The sequence below is a fragment of the Branchiostoma belcheri genome, unplaced genomic scaffold (assembly GCF_001625305.1).
Source record: "Branchiostoma belcheri isolate BF01 breed outbred unplaced genomic scaffold, Haploidv18h27 scaffold6, whole genome shotgun sequence".
In the NCBI taxonomy this organism is placed as follows: Eukaryota; Metazoa; Chordata; class Leptocardii; order Amphioxiformes; family Branchiostomatidae; genus Branchiostoma; species Branchiostoma belcheri.
The window spans coordinates 1,033,013-1,060,818 of NW_017804242.1; the positions used below are offsets into that span (position 1 = coordinate 1,033,013).

At 42.8% G+C, this 27,806-nt stretch overlaps 4 protein-coding genes across 7 annotated transcripts in view; 1 reads left to right on the forward strand and 3 right to left on the reverse strand.

Moving 5' to 3' along the window:
• LOC109482215 (mucin-2-like) overlaps positions 1 to 1,329 on the forward strand; it is a 6,374-nt gene extending 5,045 nt beyond the window's left edge. The window contains exons 6-7 of the mRNA XM_019784908.1: positions 4 to 688; positions 962 to 1,329. Of these exons, the coding sequence (XP_019640467.1) occupies positions 4 to 681 (678 nt within the window). The 3' untranslated portion in view covers positions 682 to 688; positions 962 to 1,329. The remainder of the gene's footprint in view (positions 1 to 3; positions 689 to 961) is intronic.
• LOC109482401 lies at positions 1,329 to 4,256 on the reverse strand. Its single transcript, XM_019785109.1, has 3 exons — positions 2,440 to 4,256; positions 1,755 to 1,894; positions 1,329 to 1,679 (listed from the first exon to the last, which is right to left on the reverse strand). The coding sequence occupies exons 1-3, from the start codon at positions 2,639 to 2,641 to the stop codon at positions 1,458 to 1,460; spliced, it is 564 nt and encodes a 187-aa protein (XP_019640668.1). The 5' UTR covers positions 2,642 to 4,256; the 3' UTR covers positions 1,329 to 1,457.
• A 4,148-nt stretch (positions 4,257 to 8,404) lies between these two features.
• Positions 8,405 to 10,840, reverse strand: LOC109482385 (inositol monophosphatase 3-like). Of its 3 annotated transcripts, none has more exons than XM_019785088.1 (2): positions 10,697 to 10,840; positions 8,405 to 10,511 (listed from the first exon to the last, which is right to left on the reverse strand). In XM_019785088.1, exon 2 carries the CDS (start codon positions 10,309 to 10,311, stop codon positions 9,121 to 9,123), a length of 1,191 nt encoding a protein of 396 aa, XP_019640647.1. In that variant the 5' UTR covers positions 10,312 to 10,511; positions 10,697 to 10,840; the 3' UTR covers positions 8,405 to 9,120. The 3 variants fall into 3 exon arrangements, with proteins under 3 accessions (XP_019640647.1, XP_019640648.1, XP_019640649.1); XM_019785089.1 differs by having other exon boundaries at positions 10,780 to 10,838; XM_019785090.1 differs by having other exon boundaries at positions 10,784 to 10,835.
• Positions 10,841 to 12,451: 1,611 nt separating this feature from the next.
• LOC109482376 (retinal dehydrogenase 1-like) overlaps positions 12,452 to 27,806 on the reverse strand; it is a 42,602-nt gene continuing 27,247 nt past the window's right edge. For both annotated transcript variants that reach the window (XM_019785077.1, XM_019785078.1), the window contains exons 3-14: positions 27,642 to 27,782; positions 26,901 to 27,030; positions 19,345 to 19,406; positions 18,697 to 18,825; positions 18,114 to 18,227; positions 17,544 to 17,646; positions 16,337 to 16,521; positions 15,575 to 15,739; positions 14,144 to 14,301; positions 13,503 to 13,577; positions 12,922 to 12,961; positions 12,452 to 12,550 (exon numbers count right to left, since the gene is read on the reverse strand). In XM_019785077.1, coding sequence (XP_019640636.1) covers positions 12,521 to 12,550; positions 12,922 to 12,961; positions 13,503 to 13,577; positions 14,144 to 14,301; positions 15,575 to 15,739; positions 16,337 to 16,521; positions 17,544 to 17,646; positions 18,114 to 18,227; positions 18,697 to 18,825; positions 19,345 to 19,406; positions 26,901 to 27,030; positions 27,642 to 27,782 — 1,332 coding nt within the window. In that variant the 3' untranslated portion in view covers positions 12,452 to 12,520. The remainder of the gene's footprint in view (positions 12,551 to 12,921; positions 12,962 to 13,502; positions 13,578 to 14,143; positions 14,302 to 15,574; positions 15,740 to 16,336; positions 16,522 to 17,543; positions 17,647 to 18,113; positions 18,228 to 18,696; positions 18,826 to 19,344; positions 19,407 to 26,900; positions 27,031 to 27,641; positions 27,783 to 27,806) is intronic.

Sequence of the window (27,806 nt, forward strand, 5' to 3'; positions counted from 1 at the left end):
GAGACCACCACACCTGCAGAGACCACCACACCTACAAAGACCACCACACCTGCCGAGACCACCACACTTGCCGAGACCACCACACCTGCCGAGACCACCACACCTGCAGAGACCACCACACCTGCAGAGACCACCACCACACCTGCCGAGACCACCACACCTGCAGAGACCACCACCACACCTGCAGAGACCACCACCACACCTGCAGAGACCACCACACCTGCAGAGACCACCACACCTGCAGAGACCACCACACCTGCAGAGACCACCACACCTGCCGAGAGCACCACACCTGCAGAGACCACCACACCTGCAGAGACCACCACACCTGCCGAGACCACCACACCTGCAGAGACCACCACCACACCAGCCGAGACCACCACACCTGCAGAGACCACCACCACACCTGCAGAGACCACCACACCTTCCGAGACAATCCCCACACCTGACAACACCATCTCCACACCTGACACCACCATCTCCACACCTGACACCATCTCCACACCTGACAACACCATCCCCACACCTGACAACGCCATCACCCCATCTGCCGACACCCCATCTGCTGACACCTCACCCCACACCACCACCTCAAGATCACAAAGATGGAGAAACAGATTAAGCAGGATCTGGAAGACAGTGAAGAGGCCATTTGTCTGCTGTGTAAAGGCTGAGGATTGAATTATTAGTAAGTAAATAAGCAATCTTTGTGATTTAGATAAAGTTTGATTTACAACTAAACAGAAGAGCCCAGTCTGGTATATCTAAAAACTGCAGAAATTATCATCTGCCAATGATTTGGACAGGATGGTGGTGCAAAATTAAAGAAAAGGGCTCAAGGAGGATCTAAAAACATTTGGCAAAAATTCTGAATAATTATTGTAGTTTTTTTTTCTACTGGAATTGTGGCTCGCTTGGTGAAATTAGACCACTGACATGTGAACCTTTCATATTTCTACAGGAACAGCATATCAGACTACAGCCAGGACAAGTAAGCAACTATCTACATCTACATTATCTACTATTATCACTACATGGAAGGATATGTTAATATGATTGATAGGCAGAATCAGTATTCAGCTGAGTATTCAATGTCAGAGTTATGCATGATATTTTAAATATATAGCACTTAAAACACAATGTAAAACTGATGGTACAATAATTGTACCGTATGTCCATAATAACGAAATTTCACCAGAAATATATTAGAGAACTCAGATGAGAAGAATTAAGAAATTGATAGCAAATACTCACTAGTCTCGTAGATGACACAGGCTTTCAGCTCCCACTGCAGGTAAGCCGAAGTACGGGAAGCGGCAATGTTCTCAGGTTTCTGACCCGGGAAAAATATGTATATTATATGTTCCGTAAATAAGTGCACCGTCAGTCTCATAACCAGGGTGACACAGGACAGTGTTACTTGTGAGACTAGGGGGGGACTTAGTCGGGGAACCAGTCTAGGAACCAGGGTGACTGGACAGTGTACTCGCATCTGGGAACCAGGGTGACTGGACAGTGTACTCGCATCTGGGAACCAGGGTGACTGGACAGTGTACTCGCATCTGGGAATCAGGGTGACTGGACAGTGTACTCGCATCTGGGAACCAGGGTGACTGGACAGTGTACTCGCATCTGGGAACCAGGGTGACTGGACAGTGTACTCGCATCTGGGAACCAGGGTGACTGGACAGTGTATTCGCATCTCGTGGGAACTAGGGTGACTGGACAGTGTTACTTGCATCGTGGGAACCAGGGTGACTGGACAGTGTACTCGCATCTGGGAACCAGGGTGACTGGACAGTGTACTTGCATCTGGGAACCAGGGTGACTTGACAGTGTACTCGCATCTGGGAACCAGGGTGACTGGACAGTGTACTCGCATCTGGGAACCAGGGTGACTGGACAGTGTACTCGCATCTCTGGGAACCAGGGTGACTGGACAGTGTACTCTAGGGCTGCGTACCTAAACGTAACATCAGGTACAGGTACAGGTACTGGTACAGAGGTTTAGGTCCAGGTCCGGACCTGTACCTGTACCTGAACAATTTGACAAATTATCGCGTGTTCTTCACTTTTTCAATCATGACACAGAAACAATAATAAAGTGTTGGAGGGAAGGGAAAATGACTGACCTCTGACCTGATTTGAGTTTGTTGACCAATCACAACCCTGGATCAGCCACACTCTCGCGATGTCTCGTGAGACTGAGGATCTCAAATCAATCGACGGTGTTTACGTCTTTTCCAGTGCTAATTTTTCGTCTTTGTGGTAGGATTTACCTATCTTTAGTCATGTACATGGTGTAAACTAGCTATTTCGGTATATACTCGTTACTTCATGATCCGGTATTTTGGACCTGTACCGAAACGATTTTTACGGTATTGGACCGGTACAGTGTACCGGTCCGCAGCCCTAGTGTACTCGCATCTGGGAATCAGGGTGACTGGACAGTGTACTCGCATCTGGGAACCAGGGTGACTGGACAGTGTACTCGCATCTCTGGGAACCAGGGTGACTGGACAGTGTACTCGTATCTGGGAACCAGGGTGACTGGACAGTGTACTCGCATCTCTGGGAACCAGGGTGACTGGACAGTGTACTCGTATCTGGGAACCAGGGTGGCTGGACAGTGTACTTGCATCTCTGGGAACCAGGGTGACTGGACAGTGTACTCGCATCTCTGGGAACCAGGGTGACTGGACAGTGTACTCACATCTGGGAATCAGGGTGACTGGACAGTGTACTCGCATCTGGGAATCAGGGTGACTGGACAGTGTACTCGCATCTGGGAACCAGGGTGACTGGACAGTGTACTCGCATCTGGGAACCAGGGTGACTGGACAGTGTACTCGCAGACTAGTTGCAGAACCAGGGCGTGCACCATAGAATCATGGAACCAGGGTGTGCACTATAGTCGCGGAAACAGACCACAGAGTGAGCACTTAGATGCAGAGTGACTTTACTGTTGCTGAAAAACGGAGTGTGCACAGTTAGTCATGGAAGAACTGGGAGAGATGGCGATGGCGCCCACGAGTGGGCATGACACCCCCTAGAAGCAATACCACCAATGTGTGGGCACTGTAGCCCCCCCTCCAAAAAAAAACAAACAATTGAAGCAATGGCGTCTGTACGTGGGCATGACACCCCCTAGAAGTGATAGCACTCTTGTGCGGTCATCGCACCTCTTGGGAGCGATGGTGCTCGTGTGCCAGAGTGTCAGGCCAAGGTTGCGTTCGCGCGGCAACAAACATGCATTTTCTTCACCTGCCAATGAAGTTTGCTATGCGATATGTCATTTTACTACGTATAATACAACTGAATATTTCGCAGTCAAAATCTGTCCAGAGGGCAGCTCCATTTTTATGTGATTGGGAATCTGAAATCATGAGAATGTTGTTGTCACCTAAGTTTAATATATATATAATCTTTAGCATTTGTTTGTATGTAATGTATGTTTGGATGTGGTTTAGCAATATATTGATAACTCAAGAAGCTATATGGATGGATTGTAATGAAATTTTGAAGGCAGATAAGTCTTCGTTGACCTATCAAAAAAAAAGATTACTAGTCTATATTTTGGACACCCCTGGCATCTTTCCTTGGTACTGAAGCAGAACTCCCGGTTTTGATATCTTGTGTTATGGGAATGGTGGAATCATGATTTTTAAGATAGTTCTTGGGCTCATCGCAAGAATAGCCTTTGTTACATTGTAAGTTCAGACTTTTAAACCTTGGACAACTTGTGATAATTGGGTAGAGAGAATCATTGATATAATTTATGCAAATTAGAACATTTGCATAATCAATTGGAAACCTTTATAATAAAAAATCCTTAATGGCCTTTTTCAGTTTAATGGTTAACATTATTTGGTATAAGGTCATGGCACGTTGATGTTTTGGAAATAGTTTAGTCCGCCAATTGCCCAAGAAATTATTGGTGACATTTTAATGAAGGAGGATTATACGTAATATATGTTCTTGGTTATATATACACCACAATATTAACATTAAACGGAATGTCCATAAACATATGTAATGTTAAGCTTCTAAAAAAAGACCAATAAGTTAAATAAAATCTTAGGTGATCGTCGGATTAAATTACTTTCATAACGTCGACTCAGTAACATTCTTGATTCAACGATTTCAGATTCCCAATCACATTCAGATGTAGCTGTCCACACGGCAGGTTTTGACTGCAAAATATTTAGTTCTAGCCTCCTCCACAGACTTCTTGGAGTTTAGTATTATTATTTTTTTTGGAGTTTATTATTTTTTTAACGGGGGAGCACTGAAACCCGATTTCTTACACAGGCCAAGGTTCTCTAATGCGTAACTCCCTCGGGGGCATAACTTCCTCTGCCACATTAGTGAGCCTTAGCCTGTGTAATAATCATTTATTAGTGCTCCTTCTAGCCTGGATACCATCTCTTCAAGCTTTAGTCTGTTCTCTCTCTTATTACCTTGAAAGGAATGTTATCCAGGCTTCTCTAAATCTAATGCGCAACTCCATCCATGGCAAAACTCCCTCTACCACATTAGTGAATAATCGACTACATGTATTAGTGCTCCCCCCTAGCCTGGATAGCATTCTCTTCAAGCTTAAGTCTGTTCTCTCTATAGCTTGAAAAGAATGGTATCCAGGCTAGCACCACCCCCCCTGCCCAGGAAAGAAAAAACCTGCTCCAAGAAGTCTGTGAAGGAGGCTTTGTAGTTCAGTGTGGCATGGCAGGCTTCGGCAGTTCGGAGGGAAATGCTTGTTTGTTGTGACCGCACTAGCGCAGTGTTGACCTGGCGTTCTGGCACCCGGGTGCCGTCGCTTTCGAGAAGTGCCATGACCGCACAAGGGCGCCATCACTTCTAGGGGGTGTCATGCTTGCACATTGAGGCCATTGTCATCGCAGTGAAATTTAAAAAAAAACAATCTACTACTACTACAACTATCGCTCCTTAAGGAGGTGTCATGCCTGCACAGGTATCATCGCCATCACGCCATAATGTGGACCCAAGGCTTACCCAAGCTGGGTGAATGCCTAAAGGTGGATCCAGCACCCACCTAGCCCCCTAAGCAGTAGTGCCCCCCCCCCCAAGCACAGTGCACCCCCAGCAGTACAGACTGTGCACCCCCAGCAGTACATTGTACGGTCCCCCAGCAGTACAGTGCAGCGGTCCCCCAGCAGTACAGTGCAGCGGTCCCCCAGCAGTACAGTGCAACGGTCCCCCAGCAGTACAGTGCAGTGGTCCCCCAGCAGTACAGTGCAGCGGTCCCCCAGCAGTACAGTGCAGCAGTCCCCCAGCACCAACAGTGCACATCCCAGCACCAATAGTGCACAACCCAGCACCAATAGTGCATGACCCAGCACCAACAGTGCACAACCCAGCACCAACAGTGCACAACCCAGCACCAACAGTGCACAACCCAGCACCGACAGTGCACAACCCAGCACCAACAGTGCACAAACCCAGCACCAACAGTGCACAACCCAGCACCAACAGTGCACAACCCAGCACCTACAGTGCACATCCCAGCTCAGTGCACATTCCAGCCCCCCCCCCCACATTTTGCACGGTTAGGTCATGCCTTTATGTTTCCAAAGAGAAATTCGTTAAAAAATCTGTCCACAGCAAAACGTTTCCTATCTACACTGCGCACTCATCATCCTTTGTGTTGTCATATAAGTTATGTGGCAGTGCCAGAGCCCGTACTTCGGCTAATACCCTGCAGTGGGAGGCAATTTTTTATGTTGACACTTTTATATATCACTCACTATAAGTAACATCTGGGTACATATACTATAATTCCTGATTTTTTTCACCATACTTTTATGTTCACTGACACTGTCACCTATGTACTATTAACTTATCATATAAATAACTTTCTCCTTCATGCTGTAGTTCCTTGAACATGTTTTGCAGATATGAACCATGAACATGAATTAGAGTAGATTATGAACATTAAAATCCATGTAGTCTCTTTCATGCTTGCCTGCTTACGGCTTGTATAATTTATTTACTAGTAATTAATTAATTAATTGCATAGCTTTACCATTGAAGGTTATTACATGTACCAATGTAGCCCCCTTCTCAGCCTTTCTGCCTGTATTACTAGTATCTATTATATTTTACATAGCTTTATAATTATTGGTCACTACTGATACTAATGCAGACCCCTTGTCAGACTCATTCAACCTTTAGACATACCATTACCTGCACCCAGAAGTCTCATGCTTGCCCTGTTACTGCTTATTTAGTATAATTTATTAATGACCGTTGTAGGTTATTACATGTACCAATGTAGTCCCCTTCTCAGCCTTACTGCCTGTATCTATTATATATTACATAGCTTTATAATTATTGGTCACTACTAATACTAATACTAATGCAGTACCCTTGTCAGACTCATTCAATCTTTAGACATAATTACCTGCACCCAAAGACACTGAATGTAGTTTCTCTGATGACAATAAAAAACAAAACGACCGAGAGTTGGATGACCTCATACCTGTGCCGGATGATGTTAACATTTAGGACTGACAGATTGTTAATGTTTCTCATTGATTCTACATACATGTATCAATGATAAGCATTTAGAATTGCCATTTACTACTGACAGCACTGTTACTGTACCCAGTAACAGTCAGTTATGTTGATAGGACCTTGCAGCATATTTATGCAATGACCTGCTGGAAGAGTACATGTAGCCGTTCGACTAAAAAATTAAGATGACTGGCCAAATACCAAATCGGAGAAAAAACATTAAAAAAGAAACAATAGGAAGGAAGCCTATATATATATGGTTACGACCAGTTCCTCCAGGACATGCATTGCTGACTATAGACTGACATAGATTGTGTATGTGAGTGAAGATACACTGTATTTGTTTCTCTTTCAATGTATGTTTGAACATCCTTGATCAGTGATGAGGTCAGTGATAACTGTCACTGCACATTTCACCACACACTGTTTTACACCACACTAATGTGTGTGTTGTCAACTAGAGTGTAGCATTTTCCAGAAATGCACTATCACCACAATCTCTTTTTCATACCTTTTCAATTCTTGTGCAAAAACTACAATGTGTTGTCATGAACCACATTATTCACCACTTATTTCATAATGCACTCTTTTTACTGTCTGTATATTAGTAACCATAGAGTTCATTTACAATGACTTTATGAGATAATTATATACTTTCTCAACTCTCCTCTATTACATTAGTACTGGAAACCTATCTCACACGTGAAAGAATATTTCAACCAGTTCTCTGCAATCATGCTACTCCAGCCAAGGCTCTGACTTAGTACATGTATAATATAATTATAAATCTGACAATATGCCACATTTTCATAATGATACATCTCACATACTGCTATAGCCACCACCTTACAGAAAATTGATAATCTCATATCATAGTATTCATACTTCAAGTACCTACGCTGTACACCATTCATAGTATTCATACTTCAAGTACCTACGCTGTACACCAAACCAAGAATTACATCATAATTGTACAGCCCGTCACACATAGCAGAGCATGGCCTTGGTTAGTCTTGTGCGAGGTCATCTGTGGTTGGGAGTTGTCCAGCAAGGTTGCACAGTAGTATTTAAATCTCGTCAGTCAGGGCTCGAAATTAAAGGTGGCCCAATGGCCACTGACCACTAAAATTTAAGCTGGGACAACGAAAAAGACACTTTGGGCCATCATTATATTGGGACAATAGAAAAATAATCAACATCAGAATGTCAGCCCTTCTTTTGTTTACTTCTGTCTACTCTGCAACTGCAGTGCGCCTGGGAGTTAACATAAGCCAAATAAAGTTGACTTCAAGTTGAAGTCATACTATACTTCCCAAAAACATGTTTGGACAGTTCATTCTCACTTCGGGACAATTGAAACTTCTTCCTATTGTCCCAGCACTGTCTCCAAAATAAAAGTTAACTTCGAGGCCTGCCTGGTCAGTGCCAGGCTACTCCAACCCCACCACCGACCTTGGGGAGTCAGTGGCTGAAATACTTTTTTTTCAGTGTTCTGCAATATTGCAGAATGTCTCAATATTGTTTTGCCATTTGGGAATTCTGTAGCCTGTGAAACACAAGATGTAGGACCTGTGACAGACTACTTAGTAACTACAAAGCCAGCAAAAAGTGAGGTTCAGTCAGGCTAGAAATTCTGCAAATATACACTTTTAAGCCCTAACTCAAATCCATACAAAATCACATGTTGGGAAACATTTTACATGCAATTTGAAAAATACATGCATAACTAGTATATCAAGAAGTCAGTAGTAAGCACAAAAGCTCCTAAACATTGTCATACAGACACAATTGAACCCCTATCCTGATATTTTCAGTCTGCAAAATTGCAGGTTGCTTAATTTGCAACATTGAAAATTTCTCTGCAAAATGCAGACTACAGATGGGTATTCCTAACACTGGGAGTTGCCAGCATGCAAAGTTGTGGGAGGCCCCTGAATGTGTGACAAAGGCTTTGAAAAAGTTAAGACTTGCAGCTAACATATAATTTTGTTGCTGAATTTCTGTCACTCTTTTCCAGACTTTGGTCTAAGATAACACAAGGTCTACTCAAAGTGACCCCTCACAGCAGTCATGACTAGTGATACAAAAATCTTGGGCTCAAAGTCTAGTCTAAGGTGAAAAACAATCCTGTCTGAACCAGACCTAAGCAGCATTTCATATCTTTACACCACACTATTATTACACCTCAGTAGTAAACAAAATGTTCATCATTATGCAGGTTAATTTCAATGTCATCTCCTATTAACAAAAATATACATGTAGCACCTACATATCTGAGTTCATACACTCAAGAGATAAACTACACACGTCCTATACATAGCTGACACCTTCCTTAATTAAGTTCTGTTGGACAGAAAAATAATGAAAGTAACTTTCTACATATATTTGAATCAGAAAGTTACTGAAAACTGGCACAATCAACTACACTATCTGACAGAAATGAGGATTCCAGTCATATTTCTATATAGGATTCCCTAGGTTGTAACAATGACTGTTGATGCTATAGTGGTGTAATTCTAGTTTATCATTTTGTCATTGACAAATTTAAAGCAGCAGCATTTTAAGGACACAGGGTCATTCAATTTCTTAGTGTTTCTCTGCCAGCTTCTTGGCTTCCGGGGCAAACTTCTCCAGAAACTTCTGGTGGTCGACGAGGGTAGCTAGCAGTCCCCCCTCGTTCTTAGGGTTCCCCTCGGCCGAGTAGTTGATCTCCTCCCCGCCGAGCGTCGTCATGTGTCCGTTCATGGCCAGGAGGAGCGCGTTCCCGGCACAGATGTCCCACTTCTTGATCAGGGTGACGTGGATGTACGCGTCGGCGATGCCCTCGAAGAGCGAGAGGACCTTGTAGCCCGCCCCGCCGGCCGGTATCACCTCCGTCTTGTCCCCGAGCATCTGCTTGGCTACCTGCTCCACAGAGCCGGCGTGGGACCGCGACACGATGATCCTCTGCGCCTGCCCCTCCTCCCCAGCCTTCCTCTCCAGCACGTTCAGCCCCTTGGAGTGCCCGTGCCCCACCCAGGCCCAAGCTGTCCTGTGCTCGAACGGTTTGTGGATCACCCCTATGGTGGGTTTTCCCTTGATGGCCACGCACACCATGGTAGTCACGTACTGCCTCAGATCCTCCGTGTACTCCTGGGTGGCATCCAGAGGGTCCACCCAGACCGTGATGTCCTCGTAGGGAACCCTCCGGTCCTCCTTGATCACCTCGTCCACCTCCGGGTGCGTCGTTTTCGGCGCCTCGACCGTGTGTACCTCGTCTCCCTTCTTCTCGTGCTCCTCCGAGACCACCTTGAGGCGCGGGAACACCTTCTCGAAGCCGTGCACGATCGCGATGTGCGACTGAAGGTCCCCGTCCGTCATGGGGTCGTTGGCGCCCTCCCTGGTCTCTCCTTTACTCTGCTCGGCCAGCTTGTTGGCCTCCCGGATCTCCCTCACCTTGTCCCCTCCCTTCTCCGCCAAGTCAATACTCACGGCAAGAAGCTCCTTCAGGCTAATGTCCACACTCATGCTGTGCACGTCCCCGTCTTGGCCTAGTGTCAGCTTGGGGTTCTTCTTGTCGCTCGAGCCCCTCATCCAAACTTGCAGGTACAAAACTACGCTGCCGATCAGTATGAATATCAGTGCATACCCTAGTGGGGACAGCCTTACCCCCATTGGCGCCATGGCTCCTGTCGGTTCGAAACCTTTGCGTAGGAACGCTGAGATCGCCTCCTTCCAGCTTCTCCTGTAAACTACGAATGTCTGCGGTCCCTCAGAGTGCTTCTCCACTGAAATCATCGCGAAGAAAACCCGGGAAGAGAGCGTCGGACTTTGCCGGTGTACATGTACGCGAGCTGACTTCCACGTCACCACGCACCGGTCCAACCGGAGCTGACATGTCCTCGGGCATTTTTGTTATACCGCGTGTTTACGTCAGAGACTAGACTTGTTGAGCCGGATTGGAAGCCTCACGCCTATAATTTACAGCAGACACACACCTGCGAACAGGACACAGATATGTAGGTTTTAATTCTCAAAACAACACCTGGAAACGGGAAGTACAGGTATGCAGATCGTAATAAGATTATAAGACAATTTCGGTGTCACTAGTTCTGGCAGAATGGCAAGTTTTAACGCCTAAACTAAAGGAAAACAAAACTTCTCAAGGTTAGAGTGTACTGACCAGTATTGTATAGCTTCCGAGGAAGTGGCTTGACGTCGATAGCGATGTCTAACTCCTAAGAAAGGACGAGTTTTAGAAGATACACACCTGACGAACACTCGGCGTTTACAGTACGGCAGCCATTTTGGAAAGGGAACCGCGATGCATGTTGGGACGGGGTGATCACCTATGACGCAAAATACTCCCTTGGGACAAGAACTTTTGAAAACTTTTCAACTCTTTCATTCCGAACTTTTGTTCCGTGCGCTTACTCCTCTCCTGCCTGAGCCCATTTCTTAAAGGAATTCAAACCAAATTACTTGTGCTAAAGGATATTTAAACTTTGTGAAATTAATGAGAGTTAAGGCCACACCAAGTAAATTTTATGGATGACGTCCTTTGGAGACCCTATATCTAATGCGAGAGGGCGAAAAAAAAACTAGAAGGGCCCTAAAAAACAAGATGCCTAGATTAGAAATATACTAAGAGAGGACAAATGTTGGGACACAAATTGAATGAGGTGACACAGTGTAACAAGCAAGAAGTCTTTTATTCATCATCAAAACAGCAATAAATCAGGTGGAACAGCAGTTGTCGTCCTGTCCTGTTTCCTTTCTTTATTTTTTTTAATTTTTTAATTTTATTTTATTCACATGGATTTTTGAGCATTGGATAGGAAGCACTTGTTGTGCTTATGTAAATCCGCTGCTCATAAAACATAATACAAATGTAAACATAAAGATGACATAAAGTATAGCATTAACATAAAATGAAAGTGGCTGGCGCACCAATACCTAGCATAACCTAGCATTTCCTTTCTTTAATCACATCTTCCCTTATCCCACTGTTGTGACTCTTTGGTCATAGTTACAGGAAGCGGAATTTCTTGGGTTTTTTTCTAGGAACAGGCCAAAATCAATGCGCGCGCGGACGTCATCCATAAAATTTACTTGGTGTGGCCTAATGCTGAAAAAAAATTGATAGGTTCGCAGTTTGGTGAAGGTTGTAAGAAGTCCCAAGACCATCCGTGTCTTCTGATTTGGTCATGCTCATTTCTTGAAAAAGATATTGCCTTGAAAAACACTCTATGAAATAGGAAACTACTGCTCGTTTTGCACCTCATTTAACTTTTTTTCACTGGTCAATTAAACATGCAATATAAAATTGAAGTTCTCAAGTCCTTTCAAATTCATAATTCCGTGTCAGTAGCAGACAGTGCAGTGTTGTGTAGCTGTATATAAGAGAATAACACACTGATACATATATTTTCGCCCTTTTTATTCATTTCCCTTATTATTACAAGAGCTGTAACAAATGTCTTTCAAATATACATATGTATCACCATGGCTTTATTGTGTTCAGATAAACATTACAATCATTTTCACTGTGGCATGCTACCTTTCACTGTAGTATCCTCTGTACAGTGTATGATATAGTATCAGCAAAGATGACATTCTTCAAAGCATCAGATTGCATTCTTTTAATACCAATAATTATTGCTAAATACTCCCCTGTATGGGGATGAATGTCCTCTATGAAGCATAGCTTATCTAAGGCTGTGTTATATGCACTTAAATGCACTGTTCCAACTTTTCACTACATAGAAAAGGTCTTAGACCAAAGCATCCGCTCACAGCAGCTTTTAGGTAAAATATTCTCAAGTACATAGCATTGTACATTATGAATTAATCAATCAATCAATCAATCAATCGATTAGAAGCATCAGGAGAATTAGAAAACCCTAATCTTAAACCCTTAGAAAATTGATTCTGAAGGCATTTAGAAAACCCTTCAGGAGACTTCTACTTTCTGCTGTAGAGTTGTAGTGTAGGCAACATTCTTATGCTAACACTTTTGGGGCAGCTTGATGGTCACCTGAAAAACAAAACATCAACAGGAGAAATTGTTGATTAACACCAATAATACAAAAAAACAACAAATAAAGCATCATGCTTCAGCTCAATTGAGGCAGACAAAAAGAAGAAAAAAAAACAAATAAATGGCACTCAAACAAATGACTGTAATGGAAAACAATCTTAGTGTAAAATCAAGACACATATACCATAAAAACAAGCTTAATTGATCTATAAAATGACCATCTTATAGTTCACAAACCATAATCATGTAACAATGGAATGTACATGCATTTTGGAACCATTATATTGTAATCTTAATGGCCTGTAAACCTAAACCTAACATTTCAAACCTAACTGTAACTTCATCCATCTGGTATATACCATACTTACAGTCTTGACTTCAGTGTACTCATGTAGAGCATACTCTCCTCTGGAAAGAAACAAGAAATGTTTTCATGCTTTATCATGAATTGGCCAGGAGAGTCAGCCCCCAGTAAGGGTAACATTTCCCTTAATTGCACAGGTAAAATATTGGGAATATATGCTGCTATTATTGAAACTTGATGCCCCCCCCCCATGGAAAATTCCATGTAACATTCCTGTTTTCTAAATAAACGTCATGATACATTGTATTATCTCATAAAGTTATGTGGGTGGGTGTCTTGTAAATGGTTCTCAGACTTACCAGTATAATCTGTAACTACTTTCAATATGTTCAACATATACAGTAATATAGACTGTGTGGTGCATCAAATCTAAATCATCACCCTTAGTGACAGCATGGTCACATTCTTTGTAGGCCGCCATCCTACTATTTTGTTTTCATTGAATGTTCTTGGCAGGCTGTGCTAAAACCAACCAACAATGATATACATGACTATTCCAAGAAGGCTCTTAGTCTGTGACTGTATGATGACTGTATGAGGAACGTCACAGCGTCCTTAAATATGAATAATCTGGGCATCACTCACAGCTCCCGTCCATGGCCAGACATCTTGAACCCTCCAAAAGGGGCCTGAAGCGTGCCCGGATCATAGCAATTCACCCTGTGTTGTTTAAAAAGAAACAAACAGTTATCATAATGGCATCACAGCTCATAGCATCAATCCAGCGCAGCTACATAACTGCAAAGCTGATGTGTATTACACTGAAGGGTGGTTATACTGGCTATACAAGTATAGGCTACGCTGTCCTTGGTGCTGAATGACATTCACGTTGACATGTACAATGTAGTGTAACAGTTCTTTTTCGGCTTGAGGTCTACAACAATGAACAAAACAAGTACATTTTACAGATTCTGACTGCCCATCAAATTTAGCAAATACATGTATCATCATCATCATCCACTGTATTCTGCGTCTACAGTCGTATGGAAATGTCTTGTAGCTGCATTCAGTCTTTCTTCATCTCTTTCCACCGTGTCTTCTGCCTCGCGAGCTCTGTACATGTATAGCATGGCAATTAGCATTTCAACCAATAACATAGTAACTGCATGCCCATCAAATATTTGTATTTCTCGTATTCATATTTTTGTTTTTTGCATCTCTACATTTTGATGGAGGTGGCCGGGGCTAAAAGGCTGTTTACTAGTTATGCAAACAAACAAACAGACCAGACAGATCCTGCCTGCACACTGTTGGCGATGGTCAGGGCCTTGTCGATGTCCTTAGTGAACACACCGGCTGCCAGCCCGTAGGTCGTGTTGTTGGCTCGGTCGATCGCCTCCTCAATGGACTTGAACTTGATGATGCTCTGAACCGGTCCAAAGATCTAAAATAAAAAATAAAAAAACATCACAAAATCTCAATAGAAAACATAACAGTATTGGCTACAAAAAGACCTGACCTATGGATCAAATGTGAATGGATGGATGGATGGATGGATGGATGGATGGATGGATGGATGGATGGATGGATGGATGGATGGATGGATGGATGGAAGGATGGAAGGAATGAAGAATAGAAGGATGGATTAAAGGATAGAACTTGTAATAGAAGGATGGACAAATGAACGGATTGAAGGACGGATAGAATGAAGGCTGGATGAATGAATGACAGAAGTAGCTTGACACACCATGAACTTAAAAACATCCTTCTACAGGATGGGATATGAACAAGTAGAGTAGGAGTGTCCACACTAGATAGCTTTGAACAACGCCTGCAGTTAGATGTGCAAAAGCTAGGTGGACAGGTTGTTCAGTGTAATGTAACCAGCTCCTGCCACACTGTGTGCATGCAATGCTGGTGTGTGTTACACCAAAGGGTTGTTATATACGGCTATACTGATAGACATCCAGGTAATAAGACTACACTGTCCTTGGTGCTGAATGGCATTCGCATTGATACGTAAAGCACTTCTTTGTATAAAGGTGCACAGCGTTGCACAAAATATGATGGCATAATATTTTATACAGAGTAAGAAAAAACCCTTGAAAAATATACTGCCTTTTGTTTGATGTAGAGGAATCCATAAATTGACCATCAGGTAGCCATTTGGCACCAAATTTGTGTGGGTTACCGGGGTACTTAGCATGGAGAGTAAAAAACTGTAAAAGGTACCAAATAATGCCATACCTACTACTACCCTGTTATGTATGGGGTAAGGTAGCTTTGAGAAGGGTATAAAAGGTACCCAAAAAAAATGTAATACCTACTACTAGTACTCTTCAAGCAGAAGATTATTTTGGACTTTTTGGGCCATTTTAGGCATTTCTAAATCTATTATGATAACTTTTCTTCTGTTTCCCCAAAGGAAAAGATGACAAAACAAGAAAGCCTGACAAAATACCAAAAATGTCTAAAATACATCCAAAACAATCCCAAACCTCTGCTTGGAAAGTAATCTTTACCTCTTCCTTGGCAATCTTCATGTGGTTCTTTGTTGGGCTTTCTATTTAATTCTGTAGTTACACTGTTTTTTTTTGGTTTAGACCAGTATACCCAAAGAAAAAGCTGAAAAAAAAAACAGAAAGCCCAACAAAATGCTTAAAATAATGTCCCAAACAATCCAAACCTCTGCTTGGACTGTAGACAGTAATTCCTACCTCGTCCGTGGCAATCTTCATGTGGTCCTGCACGTCGTAGAACACCGTGGGCTGCACGAAGTACCCCTTGTCACCATGGCGACTGCCGCCACACCCGAGCTGGGCCCCCTCTTCCTTCCCTTTCTCGATGAGCGCCAGAATCTTGTCAAACTGCTCTTTGTCAACCTGAAGAAAAGAATTACTTTTAGCTTATCTTGTATGTGAGTGGATCAAACCTTTAACAAGCCTGGTCTTATGCAGCTTGTACAGGTATCTACTGTACAAAACTGGTGTGTTACACCTAGAAATTAAGGAAGATTACCAATATTAATTATAATATGTAAAACCAACAAAACTACACATTTTCATTTACATGTGAGGGCAGAAGTACAAAAGGCTGTCATTCACAGAGTGAGGAGCATTTAGAATGATTTTAAAAAAAGTACAAAAATGTATCAGACAGTTAACAGTTCAATCACATGCACAGCACAGGAAAAGCATAGACAGTAAAAACTGTCCAAAAAGAACACTTGGGGGACAGACACAATCTGGCCTGTGGACAGGTGGTCACTATGGACAGAATTCTTGGTGCTTGTGTCAATGGTATGTGACAGGCTGAATAAAATGAGAAGTAGGCGGCTCCAGATGTCTTACTGAAGGCTGACTGTGGTGTGCTAGATGTCGGAATAAAGCTTGAGGAATAAATCTGCTCTACTCATTATATATTGTGTCAATGGGAAAAATTAGGAAAAAAGAGGACATTTCGTTCCCGTCTTTACCCACCTGAGGTCCATGGTCTACCTTCAGGTCGAACCCTTGCCCGACGGTGTGGCTGTTGGCCCGTGCGACGCTCCTCTTGACAAATTCGTCATAGATGGTCTCTTCCACGAACGTACGAGACCCGGCGCAGCAGCACTGCCCCATGTTGCCGAACAGCGCACCGTGGGCTGTCTCCACTGCATCATCAACTGGGCGGGGGAGGAAGAGGGTTAAGACATCAGATTCAGTTTTTATGTTTACCAAAGGAAAACATATTGTTTTTACTCAGTTTCTTCCTCCTCTTCTGTTCCAAACACTAACCTCTGACCTGGCCAATGACATGATTTTTTTTATGTCTGCCACCATGGTGACTGGTGTTGGGTTGCATTATGTTGCAATTTCATACTCTGCTCTACTCCTGTCACCATATACTTGTAGTACATGTATGTGAATGTGTTTGTGTAAGAATTACAGGGCAGACCATGTCCGAAGGTTAACATTATGCATTTGCTTTGCAAATGTTACCTATTTTTTTCTCTCCAATTACTAGGTACATTATTAATTGCTTGAATTGTATCATTGTGGTTTACAAGCTTTGTTGACAAACATATAAGACAAAACAACTTTGTCACTATTAGAATCCCAGTTTAGATCTAGTACGGTGTAATCAAGTCTCTTACATTACAACACAGAAAAGAATAGTAGACTTTGTAAACACACTGTGGAAATGGAGAAAAACTTGCAGTCACCTACATGTACATGTATGGAGCAGCAGACCAATGATGACATGAGAATACAAATTAGGAAATTGGACAAATAAACACTAGGGAAGTTGGTCCACTAAAGGAGTTACATGTAGCCTCTCTGGACCAGTTTCTACTCTTTCCAGCCACTTTTGATGACAGGAAATGAGTTTGAGTTTTATTTAGATCCACAATTAGCCTCATAAGAGGTATTCTTCCTGTGGTCTACACATTCAGAATCATATATACATACATGTATTACAAACGTACAAAAATATTACAGTTAGGTTTTGATCAAGGTGTAGTCCAACTAGCTTTACTGAGGGACATTGTTCCAGATGTTGTCCCCTTAGCTCCAGCTCCAAAGGTGGCGCTTCCCTGGTTTTCTTAGCTGTTCCCACAAGCAATTATGTATGGACCTTTACACTGATGGTTCATACATATTATAGAAATGTATGTATGAACCTTTACACAGGGACCGTACTTACGATCAGAATCAGCAAACACGATGAGCGGGCTCTTTCCCCCCAGCTCCAGTGACACCCGCTTCAGGTTACTCTTTCCTGCAGCCTGCTGAATAATCCTCCCAACCTTTCCAAGAATGTGCAGGAAGAAGAAGAAATATTTCAATTACTTTAACAACTGATGGACTTCAGGATGTGATGGATAAATGACAAAATATAATACAGACTAATGTACAGTTTATCATCCCTCTCTACCTCAGTGACTGTAAACAGCAGAACATGTAAAATGTAACTTTATTTACTTTGAAGGTAAAATTTAGGGTGTTGTTTTGGTGCTTCAAATCTGTGGTCAATACAATTCTGTAGTACAGTTACTGTAGTAATGTTAGAAATACATATTTCCAGAGTTGTGACAGTGGAAACCACAAAAATAAAGCTACCATGAAATTTAAAAAAAAATATATGGTACTACAGTAGTAACACCAGACTTCCACAAGGTCACAATTAAAAAGTACATGCATAATAACAGCATTAGAAAACGTCTTTTAACTTGAACGTTTGCTCTTAACAGTAAACCATGATCCCGAACCCTACCTCAGTTGACCCAGTGAAGGCGACCTTATCCACATCCATGTGTTCAGCGATGGCGGCTCCAGCCGTGGGGCCGTAACCGGGGACAACGTTCATCACACCTGGGGGGAAACCAGCCTGAGGTGGCAAAGTTTAAAAATGTCATGTTCCTTTTTTTCTTTGTTTTTTCTCCTTTCTCTCACTTACTTCCATCCTTCCTTCCTTCCTTTTTTCTGTTATGATTTTTTATAATCCTTTGTCATCTTTTTCTTTTATGCTCCTTTTCCTTTTCCCTATTGTTGAATTTCTATAACTTTTACTATTCCTCTCCTATTTGCCAAATCCTGACACCTTTGTCCTCTTAATGTCATTCTGCCTGTCCATCTCCCCCACCTCGTGCTGTCAACCTACACTCTGTCAGGACAAACATACACACAAACCCACACAACTTTCCTCACCTAACTCAGTGAACATGAGTATTGGTGGCGGCATAAAATAAGTTAAAAAACTTGAGTGTGCCATCACCATGTGTTGTCATGAATTGTTGGAATAAAAAGAAAATTAAAAAAAAAAATACTTCTGTATCCGGAAGCAGAAAGCAAGATACCTCGACTACCAGTGCAGCCACATGCAGTGCAGTGAGAGGTGTCTGCTCGGCTGGCTTCAGGATGACAGTATTTCCACAGGCCAGGGCAGGCCCAATCTTCCAGGCCATCATGGGCAATGGGTAGTTCCACTTCATAAAAAACAAACAAACAAACAAACAATCAATCAATCAGTCAGTCAGTCAGTCAGTCAAATGGTTGATTGATAAACGACAATGCAGCTTAGAGCTGAATAGGGATTTCTTTACAGATAGTACCAGTATTTCACTTAATTTATAAAAGATATTACAGCATTACGTACCAGTAGTTGCGATAGTTTTAGAATATTAGCTTGAAATCAGTTATCCTAATCCTTGTCCTGTGCAACCCAACAATTGTTGTTTTGCACATACAGTACATCCATATAGCAACCTGTATAGGTACGATTTGGCAGTGTTTCTCGTGCAACGCATTACACCGGTGCTGCAGCAAAATGCAACGAATGCGGAAGTAACTATGCCAAATTATTGAAAAATATTGTGTAAGGAATGCCAGCAGGACAAGGACTAAGATACAAATCCTTTGATCCTTTAGTTTTGCTTACAATGACCTGCTAGTGTTGAATTCTTTCATTCAGTATAAAGTAAGATGGGTAATGGAGAGGAACTCACAGGTATGATCTGCCCACATACTCCCACTGGCTCATGCCTGGTGTAGCTGAACATGGGTCCATCTGTATAACACAGAGCAGTCAGACACTTGAAAAATGTGAAAAATGTGTAGAAGACAATGGGTTAGACCAAGTGGAGCAATACAAAGGATTCCTGCCTTCTCTCCTTCACACCATAATATCATGAATAGTTACTATTACAGTAGTATTTACCATATGTATCTGATATCTGCCCTTGGTGCTGAAAATCCATCACAGAATTACTTAAGGAATGCACAGACAATCCAAAGTGACTCAGCTCGGCTTGTGCAGTGGTTCACTGCTAACAAACTTTCCCTAAATCCCACGAAATGTAAATCCATGCTTGTAGGGACACATAGGGCCAAGTCTGCAAGCCGTGACCTACATCTGACACTAGAAGGTACTAACCTAGATCAGGTAAATACCTTTAAGTACTTGGGAGTCTTCCTAGACAGAGCCTTACAGTGGAACGACCACATCTTACATGTAACTAAGAAGTTGTCTCAGGCTATTGGTATCATGAAGGGATTGAAACCATTTATCAATAGAGAAGCCTTAATGACAATATACACATCCCTTTTTCTCCCTCACTTAAACTACTGCAGTACTGTCTGGGATCAAGGTACCAAGGGCGGCATCGATAAACTACAGAAACTACAGAACAGGGCGGGTAGGGTGATCCTGGGGTGCGATCACTACACACCTAGTGATACCATACTCCACAGACTTGGCTGGACCCCAGTGATTGAGATGCACAAGAGGAATAAAGCAGTGCTTGTTTACAAGGCCCTACACGACATGTCCCCTTCCCACATCTCAGGTCTGTTCACACAGCTAAGGGAGGTACACACACACAATACACGCCTTAGATCACAGGGTGGGCTACAACTGCCAAAAGCTCAACTTCAATATAAAAAGAAATCCCTCTCTTGTACTGGTGCCACATTATGGAACTCACTCCCACCTCAATTAAAAAGAGCAGATTCTGTTTCTTCCTTTAAGCGCCTTTACAACCAGGAGTGTGTTGCCACATCATAACTTGTTATCAAACAGCATTGATATGCAAATTCCTCTGTTATATTCCTTTGTTATATTCCTTTGTTATTTCCTTGATTTGTTTTTGTATTATTGCCTTAATTACTATGAGTTGTGGCTCTTGGTTTGACAAGTTTGTTTTATTACCACCTTACTGAGTTGCGGCATTATATAGTACTTTTACTTTTATTTGTACTAAGTTGACTTTAATTTGTACTTATAAGTTGACTTATCATTTTGTTATATCTGTTATTTTCTTGTATATTTTATTTATGTATGCCTGCAGGGCACATTGAAAAACGCCTTAGTGGCGATATGTACACCCTGGGTAAACAAATAAAAACAAACAAACAAACAACATGTGGGTGTCATCTGGAATACAGTAGGATTTGATAATAAGTTGATAATAAAAATTAAGTAATAAGCAAATTTCCCAAATAATGTCGAAGCAGTTTAGAGCTGTTTTTTTTTACATGTCAAAACCTATTGTATTCTGGAAGATTGACGCTTGTACGATGTGCAGTTCTTTGTATTTCTCTGTATTATCAGCCTTGTCTTATAGTACTTTAAATCACTTTATATTAGCTAGCAAACTTTCGCTGTCTGAGAAATTCACATTCATGAAACTATATGTTTGTGGTGATAGCAGGTGCAGAAGAAAGAAATTCTGCTAATTATTAGTTCGCGGTTATGATAAACTCATGGTACAGAAGTAACCGCAAAAACTGCGAATAAAAAAGTACCGCAAATACATGTATAATGTGATTTACAGTATGTGGTTTCAATCAGCATCAGAGCTATGAGCAATTCTTTTAGCATACCTCCTCCCTCCCTCCCCACTTCAAAGAAGGCTTTCAGCTTCCTCATGAATATATATGGTTCAACCGAAATACAAAATTAGTCTACTGCTCAGAGTGTTATTATGGGTTTGTTATGATGTACCAGCAAAACGGCTAATACAAAAAGATTGTTAAATAATTTGCAAAGAAAATAAGCCGTTTGAAGTTTTTCTGCCTCTCTATACCAGTAAGTTGCAGAAGGGTAACATGCATGGGGGGATTGCAAGAGGAAGAGAGAGGGGGAGGGAGGGAGAAGGAGAAAGAGAGAGAGAGAAAGAGGAAGAAAGACAAAGTGAGGGAGTGAAAATCTTGTGTTGGTGAAGTCGCATAATGACGAATTAGTAGTGAGTTATAACTTAATCATTCATTCATTCATTTATAATTTAATCTATTACTGGGATATCCACATTAAATGTCATCCATCCATCCATCCATCTGTCCATTCATCCATCCATCCATCCATTCATTCATCAATACTGTATCAAAAATTATATTGAATTTCTTGTCAATCCTGTCTCAGCTGCAACCTTAGATGTAACTTTGCTTATATCTTTTATATATGGAAGGTTCAATGAAGACAAGATAATTAGCATTCAAGTATTTCTTTATTAATAATCACCGTCACAACTTCACAATTAGTCTCAGCAATTTCATGCTGATTTTCCAACACTTTCATATTTGAAACTCAATTGCCACTTCTACGTATACAATGTCATATATACTATACAAAGAAAGTCATCAGAGAGTAAGTTCTCGTACCTCTATAACATTATGATTGTACTATTCATCACAAGTAACGTTATATAAAAAGTTGTGAATGAGTCTGCCACTGAGAATGTTGTTATGGTGTTCAAAGCAAGTCGTGACGCAGATCCAACATTCCTGACTGCCAGGGGATACAGGCCTAGGATGCTTATCATCAAATTGGTTTGTCTGAAAATTTGCAATCAGCTTCACACAAAGTGACTGTTTTGAGTCTATTGCATATAGATTAGGTGGCAAGTTTTTTTTTAGTCGCAGTCATACAAAGTGTTGTTTTTAGTTTTTTGTGTTGATATGAGAACTGTCATTCTCTGTCACGTAAAAGTGATCGCAAATGTCATCGTCGACGGACAAAATAGAGCCTAAGTCTGCTACTTGTCCATGTTGATGTTCTGAGTCTCTTTGTTCTACTTCAGCATTTTCTGTCCCAGGAAAAGTTATATAGGTGTGATCAGAGTCGTCTTCTGAGTTGGACGAATCAGCGTCCAGGTCCGACATTTGCCTGTTCATTTTTCCTGCCTGTCTTTGCTGTGTGTCAGCATTTTTTTTCCCCAGGGAACGTTATATAGGTGTGATCAGAGTCGTCTTCTGAGTTGGACGAATCAGCGTCCAGGTCCGACATTCGTCTGTTCGTTTTTCCTGCATGTCTTTGCTGTTCATTGGCATTTTCTTCCCCAGGAAACGTTATATAGGTGTGGTCAGAGTCGTCTTCTGAGTTGGACAAATCAGTGGCTAGGTTTGACACTCGCCTGTTTGTCTTTCCTGCCTGTCTTTGCTGTTCATCAGCATTTTGCTCCCCAGGAAAAGTTTTATAGGTGTGATCACAGTCGTCTTCTGAGTTGGACAAATCAGTGTCCAGGTCCGACATTCGCCTGTTCATTTTTTGAGCCTGTCTTTGCTCATGATTGTCGTCAGCATTTTCCTCTCCAGGGAATGTTATATAGGTGTGATCACAGTCGTCTTCTGCGTTGGACAAATCCGTAGCTAGGCCCGACATTCGCTTGTTCGTTTTTCCTGCCTGTCTTTGCTGTTTGTCAGCATTTTCTGTCCCAGGAAACGTTATATAGGTGTGGTCGCAGTCTTCTTCGGAGTTGCACAAATTAGTGGCTAGGTCTGAAATTCGCCTGTTCGTTCTTCCTGGCTGTCTTTGCTGCTCGTCAGCATTTTCCTGTCCAGGGAACGTTATATAGGTGTGGTCAGAGTCGTCTTCAGCATTGGACAAATCAGTAGCTAGGTCCGACATTGGCCTGTTCGTTTTTCCTGACTGCCTTTGTAGTTTGTTGGCATTTTCTTCCCCAGGGAACGTTATATAGGTGTGATCACAGTCGTCTTCTGCATTGGACAAATCAGTAGCCAGGTCCGACATTCGTCTGTTCATTTTTCCTGACTGCCTTTGTAGTTTGTTGGCATTTTCTTCCCCAGGGAACGTTATATAGGTGTGGTCAGAGTAGTCTTCTGCATTGGATAAATCAGTAGCTGGGTCTGACACTCGCCTGTTCGTTTTCCCTGCCTGTATTTGCTGTCCGTTGGCATTTTCTTCCCCAGGAAACGTTATATAGTCATTGTCTGACATGCTATCAGCACAGGCAGAAGTTGAGGCCTTCTCGTCTTTGGGTTTGCTCTCACGTTGTTTAGCCCGTTGTCCGGTGTCTTCTGCTGGAGATTGGTTAGGGAGCGCCATATAGTCGTGGTCTGAGTCACTGCCGTCATCGCTTGGTTTGGTGGTGTTGGGAGGCTTTGTGACTGAGTCCGCGAGTGGTCTCTCGTTGTCGTAATTGCCGGCATCGGACACACCATTGTTTGAAGATGCCTGTTGTGCTTGAGCATGGACCTCTGCGAGGACGCTTAATACGTTTCTCTTGGCTTTGGGCCTGTTTGATGTTGCAGCTTTGCTATTGCTGGGTCCTGCAGCGTCCTTTTCGTTGTCATAGTGTCCATCTGTACCTTGTGCTTGAGCATGAACTTCTGCAAGGACGCGTAATACGTTACCCTTGTCTTCAGGCCGGCTTGACGTTGCTCTTCTCTTAGTCTTAGTGACGTTTTTCTGGTTACGACGATGTTTGGCCTTCTTGGCTTTGGCATGGGAAGATGTCTTCGCTGGTTTCTCACCGGTCAACTCGTGAGGGGTTGGCCTGTGTGGGTGCTTGCTGACATCACCATCATTGTCAGAGAACTGGTCCTCGTTTTCGTACTGAACTCCATCAGAGTTTGAAAACTGGTCGTCGTTTTCGTAAGCACCTGCCTTTGCTCCGTCTGTGTCCGAAAACTGGTCATCGTTTTCGTAGCTGACTCCCCTGGCCGAGTCTATGTCAGAAAACTGATCATCGTTTTCATAGCTGACTTCCTCTCTGGCCGTGTCTGTGTCCAAGAACTGGTCCTCGTTTACGTAGCGCCTTCTCACAGCATTCCTTTGTCCATTGACGTTGTCTCCTTTACACTTGCTCACACAAGCAACTATCGCCCCGACGATGAGGGAACATGCCACAAAAGATCCCAGTCCAACGAGGGCAAATTGTAGCGGAGACAGTTCAGGACTGGGGGGAGTTGCAGTGTCCGTTTTGCTCCCTACCAGTGTGGTGGCGTCCCTAACCGTAGTTTGGGGCTTAGACGTGTGTGCGTGCGTCGTTGTGATTGCCTTGTTTGTTGCGTTCTGGAGTTCTCTTGGAAATCCGTGGCTGGCGACGGTAGTGAGCACAGTTGACGTACGTGCATCTTTAGAATGATCAGCTGTTTTTCTGCAGGGGTACTGACCTGGATTCTTGCAGGGACGTGGTGGGGAATGCTCGGAGTTGCACGTTTCCCTCCTATCATGTCTTATGGCAGCCAATCCTTTAGGAGATACGCTAGAGGCACACTTTAGGTCATCCAGGGGTGTCCATCTGATTCTCTTGTACAGTCCAGTGGCAGGGTCAGTACACGTGATGCTCCACTGCAAGTCGTTGTTTCTGAGCATCCATGTCTTCATTTCCCTCAGATTGCAGTCGCACAGGATCCCGTTTCGAGCCAAAATCAGCCGTAAGACGTGCTTAAGCTCATCAACTGCTATGATTGACGTTAGAGGATTCCAATCTACCTCGAGCGTGAGAGAATGAGTTGACATATCTGTACCACGAGGGATGCTGGAAAGGCAGTTTTTACTCAGAAGCAGTTTGCGGAGTCCAGAGAGTCCAGCGAATGCTGCGCCATCGATGTAGTTTATCTGGTTACTTTTCAAGTTCAGGACTTCGAGCCTGGCCAGTCCCTTGAAAGTCTCGGCCTCCAAGCGTCTGATCCTGTTGTTAGACACGGACAGTTCTAACAGACTCGGTAAGGTTTGAAATGACCCTGGTTGGATAGTTACAACCCCACACGACCATATGCTTAGCTTCGTCAAGGATTCAAGGCGAGGAAAGTCGCCCACCGTGATCTTCAGGATGTGACTCTGATACGACATCGTGAATTTTTCCAGAATTGGAGGCAACGGTTTCGGAATGGAGTGGAAACAACAGGAGGTACTGCATGAGAGATAGGTTGTGCTGTTCGTAACGCCCCGATCGTACGTTTGCATTGCACAACAACATTTCAGGTTCGGGTAGGAGTCTGTGTGACCTGCTCCAGTCTTTGCCAACAACGTTAACACTAGTATCAAACTAAGCAGACTTGAGTACGCCATCTCAGAATCGTGCTTCTACGAAGACGTCCAGGCAAAGTTGTCGGCTAAATCTTAGACACTCACCTACACTCAGAGTCAAGAAGACTTGGAGAGCAAACAAGACTCCTTCCAGCCTTTCCTTACTTTGGTGTCTGTAGAAGAAAGTCCATCGATGTCCATATCACACAAATCTGATCTCTTTGTTCGGATTAAGCATCAAGGACTGGGGGTTGTGAAACTTGGGCAACGATTCTCCCTTTTTGTCTTCCACTATGTTTCCCAGCCTTTTCCCAGCCAGAAATCTGCTCAAATGAAAACGCCAACTCAAACGTGCATGCATAGTTATAACCTCTGCTCGTAAACAACTAAGAATAGGCGTTTGATGTTGAATTGAATACTTATAGTAAATACTTGACATTGGTGTAGTTCTTACACCCAGGGTAGTCACGTAGCAAGATGGGGAAAAACAACTGGAGGGCACAGGTTACATGGTGACTGAAACACAACTGTAACGCTTAATAATTATACTAATATGAAATTCCAAACCCCTAGGACTGTTTTAAATTTCTGTGAATTTATTACCACAACCTAAGAGCCTTTTCAATAGTTGACGGCATAAAAAGAGTTTCATGAGGCTGGTAAATCATTGGTTGATAAAGTTCTTTGTATAGTCTACCAATCTTTTTTTTTTTGGTGCCAACATTTCGATGACCATCTGTCACCTTCCTGGCGGGAGAGAGACATACTTTATTGCACAAAGGAAACACACAGTTATAGAAACGTACAAGTGTAATCTCGCGAGAGTTATGGTTACAGACACATGACCTTATGCACACAAGACTTTATAGACGCAAAGATGTGAGACAAGACGAAAGAGACGAGACGTGAGATGAGACGAGAGCTCTGTTATCGATGACATAACACATTTCTTACGCCAAAAAGCAGTTACTCAAGCAACTGGATATTATTTTGGAAACAGTTACTGACATTTCAGCTAGTATCCACTAAGCTTTCGTCAGTGACTGAGAGACCAGAGGTGAAATGCAGGTTCATAAGCACAAACTATTGATTGCCTGCATTTCACCTCTGGTCTCTCAGTCACTGACGAAAGCTAGTGGATACTAGCTAAAACGTCTGACCGTTTCCAAAATCATATCCAGTTGCTTCAGTAACTGCTTTTTGGCGTATCGTATTACCTGGATGTCTAACCTTCATCGACGTAACACATTTCTTATTTATTACAGTAACTTCACATTTCTCAATACTCACCTACAGGGATGGTTTTCCCACAGACCTTGTCAGACCAGCCGGCGTAGTAGCGAAGCACGTTGACGATTTCACCCAAATCCCCCTCATACGCATCAACAAAAGGTTTTCCATTGTCCAACACCTCCAGACTCTGGCAAAAAAGAAATTTGCCAATCGGTAAAAGACAGGAAAAGGTTTCTACACGTAGATTGAAAGATAACTTCTATAAGATTAGGTTTGCCACTTGTTTTTTTTTTTAAATGTATGTGAAATGGACAGGACTGTTTATGGTCTATGACTGGAGATGGTTGTTGGTCAGCCAGCCAGATTTCACTGTAGTACCCAACCCTAGTGTAGCTGCCATGTGAAGGTATTTGCAGAGAGGAAGAAGACTTGGCAGTTATAGTAGGGCTGAATACTATGCTAGCTTTAAGTTGGAAATCATTTAAGCTTCTACCAGGCTTCAGATGCAGCTGGAAAGAGTAGAAATTGGCCAAATGCCTGGAGATCTAGAGTTGGTCTTCTTCTACTAGTAATTGAGTACAATTTTTAGGAGTGGAAAACTGTAACGGTTACTCCTTTAGCAGAATAAATCCCCTTACATGTTATATATATATGACTATTTGGCCAATTTTTACTCTTTCCAACCACTACTTCTGAAGCCTGGTAGAGACTAGGGAATCATTGGTATCTAACTAACTGGTTGCATGTTAGAGGGAGGGGATAAGGAGAATCAGTGAGACAAAAGTCGGTGTTACGTACAGCCAGGTACACGCTGTCTCGCTCAACCAGATCTGCCAGCTTGTGCATGAGCCTGCCTCGCTGCGATGCATCCATGGTCCGCCAGGGGGAGCCCAGCTTGAAGGCCGCCCGGGCAGCGGCAACAGCCTTGTCCACATCTGCCTACAGAGTGGGGTATAACCATCA